This window comes from Asparagus officinalis, chromosome 1 (genome assembly GCF_001876935.1).
Source record: "Asparagus officinalis chromosome 1, Aspof.V1, whole genome shotgun sequence".
In the NCBI taxonomy this organism is placed as follows: Eukaryota; Viridiplantae; Streptophyta; class Magnoliopsida; order Asparagales; family Asparagaceae; genus Asparagus; species Asparagus officinalis.
In genome coordinates, this window is record NC_033794.1 from 122,742,960 (window position 1) to 122,758,374 (window position 15,415).

The following is a 15,415-nucleotide window of genomic DNA, read 5'->3' on the forward strand; positions in this document are numbered from 1 at the left end:
TGTTGGGAAATAACTGGGGCTATGCTAAACCCCTTAAACAGCAAGAAACGCAGTAGAGAAAAGTACACAAAGATTTAACGATGTTCGGCAAACTTGCATATGTCCTCGGGAGCCACACAATTAATTTCTTATTAATTGAAGAAATTACAATGCAAGAGCAGATTTCAAACTTGAGATCTCTCAATAAATACAAGTTTGTTACTGTAGCTACAGTAATAACTCCTCTCTTTAAATCCCCTTTCAATTCTCTCTTTAATTTAATTCTCCTCTTAAATTCCCCCAATTTTCACTATTGAGAGCTGAGAGGAGAGAGAGAGAGAGAGAGAGAGAGAGAGAGAGAGAGAGAGAGAGAGAGATTGTGTCGCTAGAGGGAGAGAGCACGTAAGAGAGTAGAGAGAGAAGAAGAAGCCCCCCCTAGGGAAACCCTAGCGCTGAGTTCTCGACAGGCTGTTGACAGCCTGTGAGGAGCTCGCCTGAAGGTTCTCGAGCTCACCTGTTTTATGTCGAGCTCGCCTGACGCCACAACCTCGCCTGCGTGGGGTTCTCGAGCTCGCCTGACTCGCCCACGCTTGTCTGGATCTCGCCCGCTCGACCTCGTCTGAAGCTTACCTCGAGCTTGTTGTCGACCTCGCGTGAAGCTTGCCTCGAGCTTGCCTGAAGCTCCTCGCTTGCGGAGGTTTGGATCCACACCCAAATCCAACACATATATCTTGTTTGCATGTATAGCTGAAACTGAAGAGCTAGAAAGTTTCTGCAAAATGTAGAACATGGAATGAGTTTGACATTCAATTTTATTTCCTGGAGAATTAGGATCAATAGATAGATCCCATCCAAACATCTTTACATTAAATACTTGTAAATTATCACAACTATAGTTTCCATTCAATTCCATCACTTTGTCTCTTTATTTTTATAACAGAAGTAAATAGGCTTTTAGTCAGACACAACGAGTTATTCTCTTCTAAAAATAGCACAAAGAATATGTATTCTCATGCAATCAGAACAGTATGGAGCTTTGTCTTTGTTGCTTATTTCTTTCTATCTGCAATTTGTTAATCTTTGCAGTCCAACACCGCGTTGAGCCTGCAGCAAGAGAAGAGGCTGAAGCAGATGGGGGCGACGGTGAGGAACGCATCGTCATATCTTGAGAAGCTGAAGATGAGTAAGGAGAGGGAGAAGGTGATCAGGGATGTGATGGAGAAGATGTCTCCAGAGCATCTCTCTGATCTTCTTTCCTTCTATCATATGATGGGGAAAGTTTGCGCTGAAGTTTTGGAGAAGAAAATCATGGCTCCATGAAATACTATGAAATGTTTGCTTTATTTTTTTGTCAATGCGAGCTTTCAACTTTCTTTGAATACTTGAAAATTAAAGGAGAAAAATGTAAGGCTTCAGTGTTTTTGAACCTCACAATTTAAAAGAATACTGATATCTTCCTTGTATTTATCTGCAATAGGGTTGTTTGCCTATCTGTATCTCTTTTTCTCTTACTTCATATAAATTATGATGAATGGAAAATATATATTTGATTCCAAAAATCATTTTCTGTTGATCGATATCAGACAACCATCTTTGGCTGATTATAGATTATATACTAGGTTTTTGCCTAAAATTATGTTGAGTCTCAAAATTTGTTGCAATAGAAGATTAAAGAAACAAACGAAAATGATGCAGCATCTTTAACCAAGGTTACTTCAGTTTCTTTATATTTCAAAAATATGGATGTTTTGCTAGAATATGCAGACAGTACATGAAGTAAGGCTAGTATCCACTGGTTTACTTCAACTTATGTTCTTGTTTATCTTTTAAAAATGAGGTGAAAGAAATATAAGGATTTTGGTATAATAGGAGAGGCTTTTCTCTAAAATGTCATCAGTGCTAGCATATCATAAATGTTTAATTGTTTCCTCATCAGTATTCGGTAATTGACACAACCATATTGCTTAAACAGTACTTTTTACTAGTCGCAGCCACCTAGACCACATGAAACTGTTAAGTCTTCTACCAAACGGTAACAATAATCTTTTTTTATTCTTCTATAGATATCTTGTTATCACTTAAAAATGAAATTCAAAGTAACTAAGAACTATTACAGATTTAATTATATAATGGCATCTCTCTCAGCTCCACCTATGAAGGCAACATGAGCGTTATAGCTGTTTTAGTAATGAAAAATAATCTTCAAACAATGGTAGACACGTGTCCCACATTATGCGTAATCGAGTCAGCATTACTAGATAAGCAGAGCTCAATTCGGTCAACTCGATACGCCGACATCTTGCGAGGGCGACTCAAAATGCACCACATATTGACGACTCGAAAGGCGTCACATATTGACGACTTGAAAGACGTTGCGTGTCGTTCCCTGGTTAAGTCGACTGCTTAATCATTTTATTCGACCGACTAATCGGCTAGTACCTTGCAAGGGCGACTCCGGAGGCCGGTCTTTCTCAACCACCAGCCGAATCGAAAGACGATGAAACGTCTCAAGCCTCGAACCCCCTCCTAAACAATGGTGGCCAATCACAGTAATAAATATTATTAAATGCATTATATGTGCCATCATTTCTCTGTAATCAATAGTTTTTATGACACATAGAACCATGCCGACATCACACACTCCCAATCACTTCGCATTAAATATCAAAGTGACCTCTCCTCCACTCGTCGCCCGACACCTGTAAAGAGAAGGCTGACGTGACCATCAGCTCACACTCGGTCGAAGTTACTATTCTACCATTCTACAACTACTATATATAGGGATACTACTTTCAATGACGGGTAAGCTTTTTTCTACTACTTTCTGAGCTTAAGAAGTGCTGCAGTTTCTTTTACTTCTCCACACAAGCAGATCACTGACTTAATCGTCGTAGGAACAACCGGCAAATCACACTCCACCCTCTTACAATTTGCTGCCTACGTAGGGAAGAACAGTTTATATCGGAACCAGATATTCGGAGGGTCAGAGGACACTTTCAACTTGATCAAATCCTTTCATTTGACTATGTGATTTCATACATCAGTAGCGAGTATTAAGGGGAAAGCCATGGCCCCCTCAAGAAGAAGATAATTCTCTTAAGTTTGGGCTCAAAGTTCACTTCTTTAAGCCATGTACGTAGCAATCCGAATCTGTTGCAGACACCCCCACCCATACCTTTTGGCTAGCCATTCAGTGGGTTTTTATATTTTTTTATATTTTTTTACTTTTTTCTATTAAATCTGAATTTCAAATTCAACTCAAATCAACCAATCCCTCTCACTATTTTCTCCAAATTCAAATCATAATTCTAGAGACAATGTGTATTTACTAAACCTAAAGGAATAATTTTTTTTGCTTTTCATTATTCTCTTATTTTTGTTATTAAGAGTCATAACCAACAAATATATTTTTTAATTATTTTGTCATGAATTTCTCTTTTTGTTTCTTAATTTATTTAATTATTTTATTATTGGTTCGGTAAACCCTAGATGTGAATAGTTTATTTATTTATTTATTCAATCAATTGTATGAATTTATTCTAATTTTTAAAATATGTTGTTAGTTGATATGTTTGACAGACAAAAGAAACTTAGATTCATTTTAATTAATATATTAATCGGAGAAAGTAGTAACAATGGGGGATTAATGAGTCCAAACCCCGAAACTTTTGACCCTCCAAAATTCAAATCCTAGCTACGTCACCGAATGCCTTCAGAAAGATAAGTTGTTTTCATGCTCTAGATCCGTAAGCTCGTTGGTGTGATCTAAACTTTAGGACATGCTGATTGCAACGCATTTGTTTAACTCGAAATAATGTCAAAATTGACTAGCCGATACTCCACTTGAATCTCATACTTTGCGGAAGAAACTCTATCCCATCTAAGTCACCACCAGACGACTAATTTCTTGGGGTAGTACATGAGCCGACCCAGCAACTAGCTAGCAATAGCTAGCGGACCAGTCTGATCATCATGTTTCCGAACCTAATGGGCCTACTCACAACTAATAAATCTATTCCAGTTTTCCGTCATCTGATTTTTATCATGTTTGAATCAGCTCCGTTGGATTCAGCCGTCTATGTCTCAGGTCATATTATCGGATTCGGAGCCTCCCCACTACTAAAAAATAGTGGAGACATTACTACTTGTATTTTAACTATTGATTGGTTAATTGATGGTTTAGATTTATTTTTTGGAGTGTAAAATAAGAATGAATTCAGTTCATAGGAGTATAATGAGTATTGTACTTGGAATTAGACTAAATATCAGAAAACCCCGTTAACTTTGGATGTTTATCGAAAACCCCCCATAACTTTGAAAATATCAGAAAGACTCCCTTAAACTTAAGGGTTATCAGAAAATTCCTTTGAACTTTGAAATTTCATCAGTAAACCCCATTTGACTTTGAGCTTTTACGGGGGTTTTCTAATAATATCTTAAAAATTAAAGGGCTTTTTTGATAAAATTGTAGAGTTAAAGGGGAGTCTTCTGATAATCCTTAAACTTAAGGGAGTTTTCTTTGATATTTTGAAATTTATTGGGGGTGGTAATCAACCAAAGTGAAGGGTGGTTTTCTAATACTTAACCTTGGAGTTGATCATATATAGTCATGCACAACCGTCTGTTTAACTAATCAACAGCTAAAAGTAGAAGGGCTTGACTCTCCATACTATGTGCAATCACTGTGAGATAAGTTTGCACTCAATTTATACACAGCCAGCGCAATCTGCCACCTATTAAATAAACTTTAGAAAAAATTTCAAACGTGAATCTGGCTCCTATTAAATAAAGACCACAAAAAATTATAAACGTGAAACTCTGGCTCCTATTAAATAAACTAAATATGTGTGAACGTGCAGAAATAATGAGCTTGTCCCCATACTAATTGTACCACATGTTTAATTTTAAACTTAATTAAACTCTGCATGATTCAAGGGCAAGGCATAAAAAAAGCATTATGTTCACATATCAACATCTACCTACAGCTGTTCACTGATCCCCGATAACTTCTAGTAGCTTAGGGGATTGGGATCCTCTACTAATGAGGACCCTTCCTAAGATCTCCTCATGAGATCTTGGCCTTTGATTTATCAATCAAAGATCATGATCTCCTCATGAGGAAAAGCAGAGAGGAGGAAGAGAATGAGATCTTGATCTTTGATTGATAAATCGGCCAAGCTCTCCTCATTAGGAGATCTTAGGAGGATCCTCGTTAGTAGCGGATCCCAATCCAACATTAATGACATTAATCAGTGGATTTTATCCGTTGATCGCTAGTAACCAAATATTGTCAGCCATTCGATACTTACTAAATTAACAACGCAGTTTAGAGATTAATTACTAATTCAAGGACATGGACACAGTTGCCGTTGGACCCCGCACAAAACAAATATAAGTCTTATTTACTATTAAATTTTAAACTGAAAATTTGGCGCGTGTAAATGCATAAGCCCACGTTTATATGCACACGACATATACTAAACAAAGTAGGGTGTGATCTCATTATTCTATACCTCCTATAGTTGGTAACGCATCTATTTATATTTGATAGTGCATATATGCTCCTCGCTCATATATTATTGAGACTTTCTATATTAAGTCTTCTATATCATATTGGTAAATTTATTTCACACGGATGACCTTGTTTTTTTCCTGGAAAAATAAAGTCTTCAAACCCTGACCCTAACAGCACTTCTATTTATGCCCCCGAGAGAGAGAGAGAGAGAGAGAGAGAGAGAGAGAGAGAGAGAGAGAGAGGAGCAGAGGGCAAACAAACAAGCAAAGACGGCTCCTAGAGATCTATCCATGGTATTGCCTCGAGTTCTCATTGTCTCTAGGAGGTGTGTTCGCAAGAACAAGTTCGTCGATTTCGTCGGTAAACAATATATCCCTCTTACTGTCTTTTAATTTGCCTATGTATATATAAAGTAATAAATGCTCCTTAATTTCCCATTCAAAAATTCTTCTCGCCATGGTTAACTTGCTAATAAAGTGATGTATTGTTTTTGGCATTATAGTTTGTTTTATGAACATTTAGTATATATATATAGAGTAATATATGCTCTTTTCCCCTTCAGAAATTCTTCTTGCCATGGTTAACTTGCTAATAAAGTGATGCATTGTTTTTGGAATTATAGTTTGTTTTATGAACATTTAGGCCAAAACATGAACAAACCGTTTATATTCCAAAAAATTTTAGGCTAAGAAGCACTTATATTGTACATTATATAGTTTACATAATTTGCACTTATAACCCTATCTTCTTTATTGACATAAGAATACTTACTGTTTTTTAAACTAGTATATTATGTCTTTCTTTTTCTATTTTTGGTTTGGCGAGGGAACTTCCCTATGATCCTTCGGACCGTGGGAATCAAACCATCGAGCATGGCTAAGGAGCATCCCCCAAAGCAAGACCTCGAGTATTTCACGAAATTAAATTCGTATGGTTGCTCCCCAAAAGAGCTAATCATGAGACATTGGAATACAACTCATAGACAAATTAGCAACTTGTCTAGACTTGTTGAGGTTATTAATATGCGAGTATAGTCCCACATCGGATAAGATAAGAAAGAGTGACGAGTTTAAATAGGAGTTTGGGTTAATAACTGATAGTTATAGCTTTTGGGTTAAAATTGATTTCTAACTTCTGCTTAAGGCCCACCAACTCTAGATTGGGCCCGATTTCTCCCCCAACGAGTGGTATCAGAGCTAAGGTCATGGTTCAAGTAATTGAAAAAAATAGCTGATCTTCGATGTGAAGCCCGAAGGTGTCGGGAGAATCCACGGATGCCCATAGGAGTGGTATAGTCTAGTTAGCCACCATGAGTGAAGTGGTGAAAGTTCCTATGGATGTTTGATAGGTATGTGTTGAATGCTTTGTCTGGTTAGCTCACGAGTGGAGTGGTGCAAAAGTTTGTGAATTGGTTAGCCTACGAGGGAAGTGGTGCAAAAACTTAGTGAATTCCGTGGAAGATTGAATTATAGTTGAATTGAAATATACTCAAAAATTAAGGGAGAGTTATTGATGTGATTAATATGTGAGTGTAATCCCACAACGGATAAGATAAAAAAGAGTGATGAGTTTAAATAGGAGTTTGGGTCAATACCTGATAGCTATAGCTTTGGGTTAAAATTGACTACTAATTTTTGTTTAAGGCCCATCAACTCTAGATTGAACCTGTTTTCTTCCCCAACAAGACCCTCTTGGATTATTATGTTCTTTTTAAAGTAGCACATTACCATCTTCTATTTACGACTAAACATCGGGATGTCTTTCTCAAAAAATTCATATGACATCCACGTGATAAAATTGGTTAATTATAACCATAAAGCTTGTAGCTTCAACTAAAAGGTCATCTTAAACTTTATTTAGAGGGTGTTTGGGAAGACTTATTTTTTGAAGCTTATAAGTTATGCTAGCTTTTAATGGCTTTTGGCTTTTTTGATAAAAATACTATAAAAATTATTTGAGGAAAATAATAATTTGCTTTGTCAAACCTAACTTTTCAAGTGAGCTTATAAGCTAGTTTTTCAAAAGCTGGTATATACTGGCTTTTTAAAATAGGACTTATAAGCTAACTTATTTAGCATTTTATCAAACAGGTAGAAATAAAAAAGCTAGTTTAAAATCTAATTTGACTAAAAATAAGCCTAAGCAAACACCCTCTTAATCCTATTTAGAGTTTGCCCAAAAGTTAGTTTTTTGCTCCCACTTTTAGTTTATTCAACCAACTAATTTAGAGATATAATCAACTAATTTTTATCGTATGAAAGTCATGCAAGTTTTCAGATGAACACTCCAACATTTAAGTAGAATAGTTCAGCATTTAACTAAAAGAAAGTAGTAAAGTGTCACCCAAAAAAAACAAAAGGTATTTGAATATAAAAAAGAGAAAAATGTATATCCTTCATATGACAATGGTATGGCTCAATCTCCATTAAATGAATAAATGAGGAGAGAGAAAGCTCATAACAACACTTGTTGAGATTGAGCACATCATTTGTATTTGTATACGAGGGAATTGATATAAGTGCAAAGTCATGTAAGTATAAAGTATTTAAGTGCTATTTAGCCCCTTAAGACTGGCCATTTTAGAGATGGCACGGCCAAACTCTAGAAATTTTACTTAATTGTCGTCATGTTTTTTTTAAATAACCCGTCTACCTAACAACATTAGATTTGATTGTGACACTTGTTGAGATTGAGCCACATCATTTGTATTTGTATACAAGGGAATTGTTATAAGTGCAAAGACATGTAAGTATAAAGTATTTAAGTGCTACTTAGCCCCTCAAGATTGGCCATATTCTAGAGATAGCACTGCCAAACTTCAGAAATATATTTTACTTAATTCCCCTCATGTTTTTTCAAATAACCCCTCTACCTAACAACATTAGATTTAATTGTGCATGTGAAATATCATGTGCATTCAAATGACCAAAATGCTTCAGGTGGCTCAAAAAAAAAAAAAAAAAAACACTTCTATGTACTTTTTAAATAGTTTGAAAGGTTATTTCCCACGAAAACTCCTAAGTCTGGTTTGTTTCTTTTACAAATTTGTTAAATTTAATTTATTTTAAGAATTAGACCTTTAATTTGAAAAGCATATTTTGTTAATTTTACCGGTTTATCTAATACTATTAGAGCGGTTAGTTGAAAGAATTGAAAATGTTTAGTGAATTTTTTGAAACAGTCAAAGCTTAAGAGAAAGTAAATTAGCAACATTTTTAAAGTTCGGGCAGATTATCAAAAAATTGGCCAACCCTGAAGGGGTTTGGTGAAATTTTATAGAGCAGTAAGTGGAAATCATAAAGATAAGAATTCTATGAACAAAGATACATGTTATTTACAAAGAGTAGAAAATTTAAAAACAAGTGTAATAACTTATCAGCAAAATTTAATAATGTGGTCTATGTAAGAAATAATATAGAATTATAATCCAGCGACTTTTACCATAAGTTCGGCGTTTTGGTGTAATGATTAGAGGGATTTTCACATAGTAACAGAGCAAGTTAGGTTCGAATCTTGCTGGCTAAAAATTGAATGCAGATTTTTAAAAAAAATTGTTACCTCCCATAAAATGGGGCATTACACCAGTGGAGACATATTAGAAATAATATAAAACTATAATTCTCGACTCTCGTCATAACGGTGCGGAGGAAATGTATAACGGTGCGGAGGAAATGTAAAAGAGGTAATATATAGTTAAATAAACACATGTTACAGCTTTATAAACACATGTAACATATCATTGTTGTGCGCGGCGGAAGCTTTCTAGGGCAACACGAACAATAACTAAAACTAAACCACAAGCAATATGCAAACCACAATCACAGCAAGAACACACAATTTACGTGGTTCGGCAAGTTGCCTACGTCCACGGGGCAAGGAGGGGGGAGTTCTTCCACTAGAAATCAAGAGAATACAAATAGGGTTACAAATCTCTCAGACCAAACCCTAAAACAAAGCTCTAGATCTCTCAAAGCTCTCTCACAATTGGATGCAATGATTCTCTCTCTTTGGCTGCTCAAATTCGTCCAACCTCTACCCTAATCAAACAGGTTTAGGTATATATAGAACTTACAAAACGAACCGGGTCGAAAACCTGAAAAACTGATATCCGCTTCGTCGGTCGACCGGCCCGGTCGACCGCGATCAATTCCGGTCGACCGGCCCGGTCGACCGATCACCATCCAGCAGAAGCCCCAAAAATCCAAGAACCGTCGGTCGACCGCACCGGTCGACCGATCTCCTTCCAGACGCACAGGAAGCCTTGTGCACGAATGCGGTCGACCGGACCGGTCGACCGCCGCCTGATTTTCCTGATTCTGCTGCTGATGCTGAAATTCCTTCAATTCTCCACCTCGGCGAATGTTTCCACCAAAACTGAGCCGACACCAAACCATCCAATAGTTCCTCAACAAGTCCAGGAACAATACTCGAGCTGAAACGCGATCTCCCCCCATCTGAATCAACTGATCAAACCGACTGCATCTGAAAGACTGCCTACGTATCCTCTTGCCCAAGGAATCAAACCGAACGTAGTTCACCCAAATGGCCGCCAACGGCCTCAGCACTGAAGGATGTTCAACAACTTCAAACAATGACCAAATTTTACTCCTGAAACAACTTTGGTCAACATATCTGCAGGGTTGTCATTTGTGTGGACCTTCTCCAATATGACATCTCCATCATCCAAGACGTCCCGAACAAAGTGGAATCTGACGTCGATGTGCTTCGTGCGAGCATGATAAACCTGGTTCTTTGTCAAATAGATAGCCGACATACTATCACAATATATCCGAATAGTCTCCTGAGCAATCCCCAAGTCCTCCAATAATCCACACAACCATAAAGCCTCCTTGATAGCTTCAGTAACTGCCATATACTCTGCCTCTGTAGTAGAGAGAGCCACTGTGGACTGAAGCGTGCAACGCCAACATACAGGTGCACCTGCCAAAGTAAAAGCATAACCTGACGTAGACCGGCGTTTGTCAAGATCTCCAGCATAATCTGAATCCACATAACCAATACAAGCCTGCCCGTCCTTCTCATCCTTCTGAAACACTAAACCAACATCCACGGTGCCTCGAACATACCGTAGAATCCACTTCACGGCCTCCCAGTGACCCTTCCCGGGGTCATGCATGTATCTCGATACCATGCTCACGGCCTGTGACAAATCTGGCCTCGTACACACCATCGCATACATCAAGCTACCTACTGCACTAGCATATGGGACCTTCGACATATAATCTCTGTCCTCAACTGAAACAGGTGACATCAACGCTGAAAGCTTGAAGTGGGGAGCCAATGGTGTGCTAACTGCTTTTGCATTGCCATCAAAGCTGAATTTCTTCAACATCTTCTGCAAGTAGCTCTTCTGTGTAAGCTTCAATTTCCCCTTCACCCTGTCTCGCTCGATCTCCATACCCAATATCTTCTTTGCCTCTCCAAGATCCTTCATCTCAAACTCGGATGATAACTCCTTTTTCAGCTTTCGAATAGCTGAAGAATTCCTGGAAGCAATAAGCATATCATCAACATATAAAAGCAAATATATGAGCTCACCATCCTGTAGCTTGTGCATATAAACACATGGGTCATATGGGCTCCTTGTGTACCCTCGGCCAATCATAAAGCCGTCGAATCTCTTATACCACTGTCTTGGTGACTGCTTCAAACCATAAAGAGACTTCTTCAGCTTACAAACCAAATTTTCCTTTCCTGCAGCTTTGAAACCCTGTGGTTGTGTCATGTAGATCTCCTCATCTAAATCACCGTGTAGAAAGGCTGTCTTCACATCCATCTGGACCAAATCCAAATCCAACTGTGCCACCAACGCCAATAAAATCCGAATCGACGAATGCTTCACAACGGGTGAAAATACCTCGTTGTAATCAATGCCCTCAAGCTGTGCATATCCCTTGGCAACTAATCTGGCTTTGAACCGAATGTCCCCAATAGAAGATCCCTCCTTCTTCGCATATACCCACTTGCAACCAATAGCTTTCTTACCCTTAGGTAGATGTGCAAGTGTCCAAGTGTCGTTCTTCTGATGATGGATAGAAGTGCCAAACTCCACCCTGGTCTTCTTGCTCATACCAATGGGTTCACAGGACTTCAAACTGCAGATCAAAACACTCCTCAACAACCTATGTACGACATTACTAATAAAATAACCCGCCATCAAACAATGCCACAGTCTAGCCGAATCTGATAAAGTCGTCAGCTCCCTATCAATCGTCATGCTTCCGAGCAAATAATACAAGTTGCTCCTTCTAACACCCTTCATCACAATGATGGACCCTAATGTGACCATCAAGCGTGCGTCCACCAAGGTCACTCTATAGCCTGCTGCCTCCAAAGCTCCAAGTAAAATGATGTTCATCTTCAACTGTAGAACGAACCTTACATCATTCAACTCTCACATCATCCCATCACTCATCCTAATTCAAACAGTACCAATACCACCAATAGAGCATGCATATCTATTACCCATGAGCACGACATCCTCTCTTTCCAACTCCTGAAAGTTAGAGAACCAATCCCTCCTAGGGCAAACGTGGTAAGAAGCACCCGAATCCAACATCCACTCCGCAGAGTCGGCATCACAAACTTTGGGCATTTAACATTCCAATGTCTATCCTCTTTACAAAAAGCACACTAATTCCTACGAATCCCATGATGTGCACCTCTAGACTGCGACTTACTACTTCAGTTTGTACCACGGCCTTGAACTACTAATGCATCTCCCGATGCTTTCTCGGAGGACTCATCAACACCTCAACTCATAATTCACCAACGCTGAGGTCATCTCCTTATAGCTAACAGTAGTTCTTCTATTAATCATAGTGAGAACAAAGGTACCATAATCATCCTCAGGCAACGAACACAAAAGTAGCATCACCTTGTCTTCATTCTCAACCATGATATCCACATTGCGCATTGTAATGACCATGAATTTTGATACTAGTTAACATAATTTTCTAGTATTTTAAATTATTTAATTATTATTTTTAAAATAGTATTTTTATTTTTTTCGATTTTTTATAATTTTCTATGATTTAAAAATCTGATTATATAATTATTTAAATGATTTTGATATTTATAAATTTATTTTGAGCAAAAATTCAGAAATTAATCTATTATATTATCGGTACTATTATGTATTATTCTATATAATACGTTGTATTATTGTACTATTACGTATTATTTCGCGTATTATGTTGTATTATTAATTACGTACTATTTGTGTAAATTATTGTATTATTTTAATTATTGCGTTTATATTATCGGTACTATTATGTATTATTCTATATAATACGTTGTATTATTGTACTATTACGTATTATTTCGCGTATTATGTTGTATTATTAATTACATACTATTTGTGTAAATGATTATATTATTTCAACTATTTCATATCAATTGTTGTATAAGCACAACAGGTACGTTTTTATTTGTAGATAATTATTATGTAATTAGTTTAATATTTAAATACCCGTAAATATTTATTTTAATTATTTTTGTTTTAAACCCTAACCCAAACCCTATATATATATACATATATATAATATATATCATATATATATATAGTATTATATATATATATATATATATATTTATATCTATATGATATATCATATATTATACTTATACTAATATATATATTGAACCTCTGCTCTCTCTTCTCTAAGTTCAGTGGAAACCGCCCCTCGCCAACCATATTTTTTCTCTCTCCTCTCTCTACTTTTCTCATTCGAGCGCCGAACCCAAAAACTACCTCCGCCGGGCCGCCTCTAATCAAACCCAGCCTCGTCGCCTTCCGGCCATCTCTCGTTCCCCCTCGTCACTCGCGCCAGCCGACTCACATATTATCTCCCTCTCTCTCTCCCCCGACACGCGTCCTCCGCACTCGAAACCCACCGCGCCGTTGCGCCCACCCAGGCAGCCGCCTTCCCCTTCTCGGTCTTTGCCTCACCGTGCGTCCCGTGATCCGACCCGAGCCGAAGCCCCCGAAACGCACACCCATGTCTCCGTGCTCTCAGATCCACCTCAGCTGCCATGGCTGCTCTCCTCCACTCGACCCCGCCTCTGCCTCGGATAGCTCGCGCCCACCTCCCCCGTGCGAGCTTCACCCTAACGCCTCTACCTTCCCTGCTTGTCTGCGACAACAGCCGCCGCTTGAGGCCCGCCCAAGCCTTCCCTCAGCAGAACCCTCGCTGCAGCCCCTCAAGATCCGTAACCCATCGGAGCCTCCTTCCCCCTTTACAACGCTGTCCGCTGCTCCTGAACTGCAGCCTTGTCGACCTACCCTTGCTGCCCTTGTAGCACCCGCCTCCTGCAAGCCGCCGACCAGCGGGACGCTCACCCCTAATGTAGGATCTGAACCTCCTCCCAGCCCGGCGACTCCGGTCGAGTCTCCAGTCAGCTCCGACTTTGTCATCGCCTCCGTCGCAGTTCCCGCTTCTCCCCACTCGCAGCGATCCCTTATCGCCTGACAATACAGCCCTATAGCACGCGAAGATTCCCCGCCCACCGCAGTCGGTGTCGCGAACCCGCGGTCGATTCAGTCGTTTTCGAACAACCCGAGGAATATGATCCGTTACTCAGCGTTGCTCGTTCTTTACACTTTTCAGATCTATTATGAGCTCTTGTCTGTATATAATTTAGTTCTGTAATATATTATCGTGCAGTTGATTGTTTGATGGTAAGAATTTAAACTCTATCTCACAGTGAATATGAAAATCAGCATTTTTAGACATAATTATAAGGTAATGTCAAAAGAATTTAATTCGGAAAAGAATATTTTTAGAGTAATTATAATAATTTAAAAGAATTTTTTTTGGAAATGACATTTAATTTAGAAACACGAATTTTTCTGAATTATGTAGATGATTGTTTATGATTTATCAATTCTTATTTTGATTTTCTTGATATTGCTATTGATATTATTGCACATGATATAGTTTGCATTGATTGTCATTGTGTCACCTGGCAGGTGGACGCTGCGAAATCGTGATGAAGAAATTGCTTAGAGTTCAATTCGACTATCCAAGTGATGTATTGGACACATTAGGATCTAGACACCTATCGTGTGTAGTTGACCCTCGGAAGTACCAAGGAATTAGGGTGAAAGTTCTGCTGTCCATCCCGTGAAGCGGTTGTCGGGGCATTACTTGATGTATATTCCTAGGGCTCGCCGCGCGGGCGAAGTTTGTGTTGAGTCGTCCGCGGTGGGTCTGAAGTGGGATTATTTTTGTGGGATTGTTGAGTTCGTATTCCAGCACGATCGCCAGCAGGGTCAAGTTTGTTGTAGTCACCGTGGTGCGTACGTCTGAGGATTGAGTATTTGTGTATTCCGGTGCTCGCCGCCGGCATGACGTTTGCTGTAGTCACCTGCGGCGTGGGTCTGACCGGTATCGTGAGCATATGAGGTTTGATTATTTTCCAGGGAATCGCGCAGCCGTCTGTGCCCGCTGTATGTCGGCCCTCCTGTGGTGCGCTGTGAGGTGCAGTGATTATCGTGATTATTTTTATTATTCCAGGCGCTCGTGCCCACGTGCCCTCTAGTCTCGACTTGGGTGGGTACTGGAGCGCGTCAGCCAGTGATATGCGATTGTTGATTTATTTGCAGCATGAAGTGATGGATAGTTAGCTTACAATGACCTTCGATTCTTGGCTAAGCTTTGTCTTTGTGAGATGTGGGCTGTTGTACTTCTTTTCAACACATAGATCCGGGTTAAGTATTTTAATTAAAATCATAAATTTGAGGACATATGGGTAACTATACCATGGTGGAACTTTCCTGCGAGTTGGATCTATTTAGCCGCGACCCTACTACGTCTGCTTGTTGTACATTTTTAAGTATTGTAGATTCCCATATCTAGTGTCCCCATGCCCTCTGTTGACTTGGATGATTAGTTGATC

At 38.9% G+C, this 15,415-nt stretch overlaps 1 protein-coding gene across 1 annotated transcript in view; it reads left to right on the top strand.

Moving 5' to 3' along the window:
* The window catches only part of LOC109844332 (putative glutamine amidotransferase PB2B2.05), an 8,935-nt gene extending 7,493 nt beyond the window's left edge, over positions 1–1,442 (top strand). Inside the window, exon 4 of the mRNA XM_020413324.1 lies at positions 1,066–1,442. Coding sequence (XP_020268913.1) covers positions 1,066–1,299 — 234 coding nt within the window. The 3' untranslated portion in view covers positions 1,300–1,442. The remainder of the gene's footprint in view (positions 1–1,065) is intronic.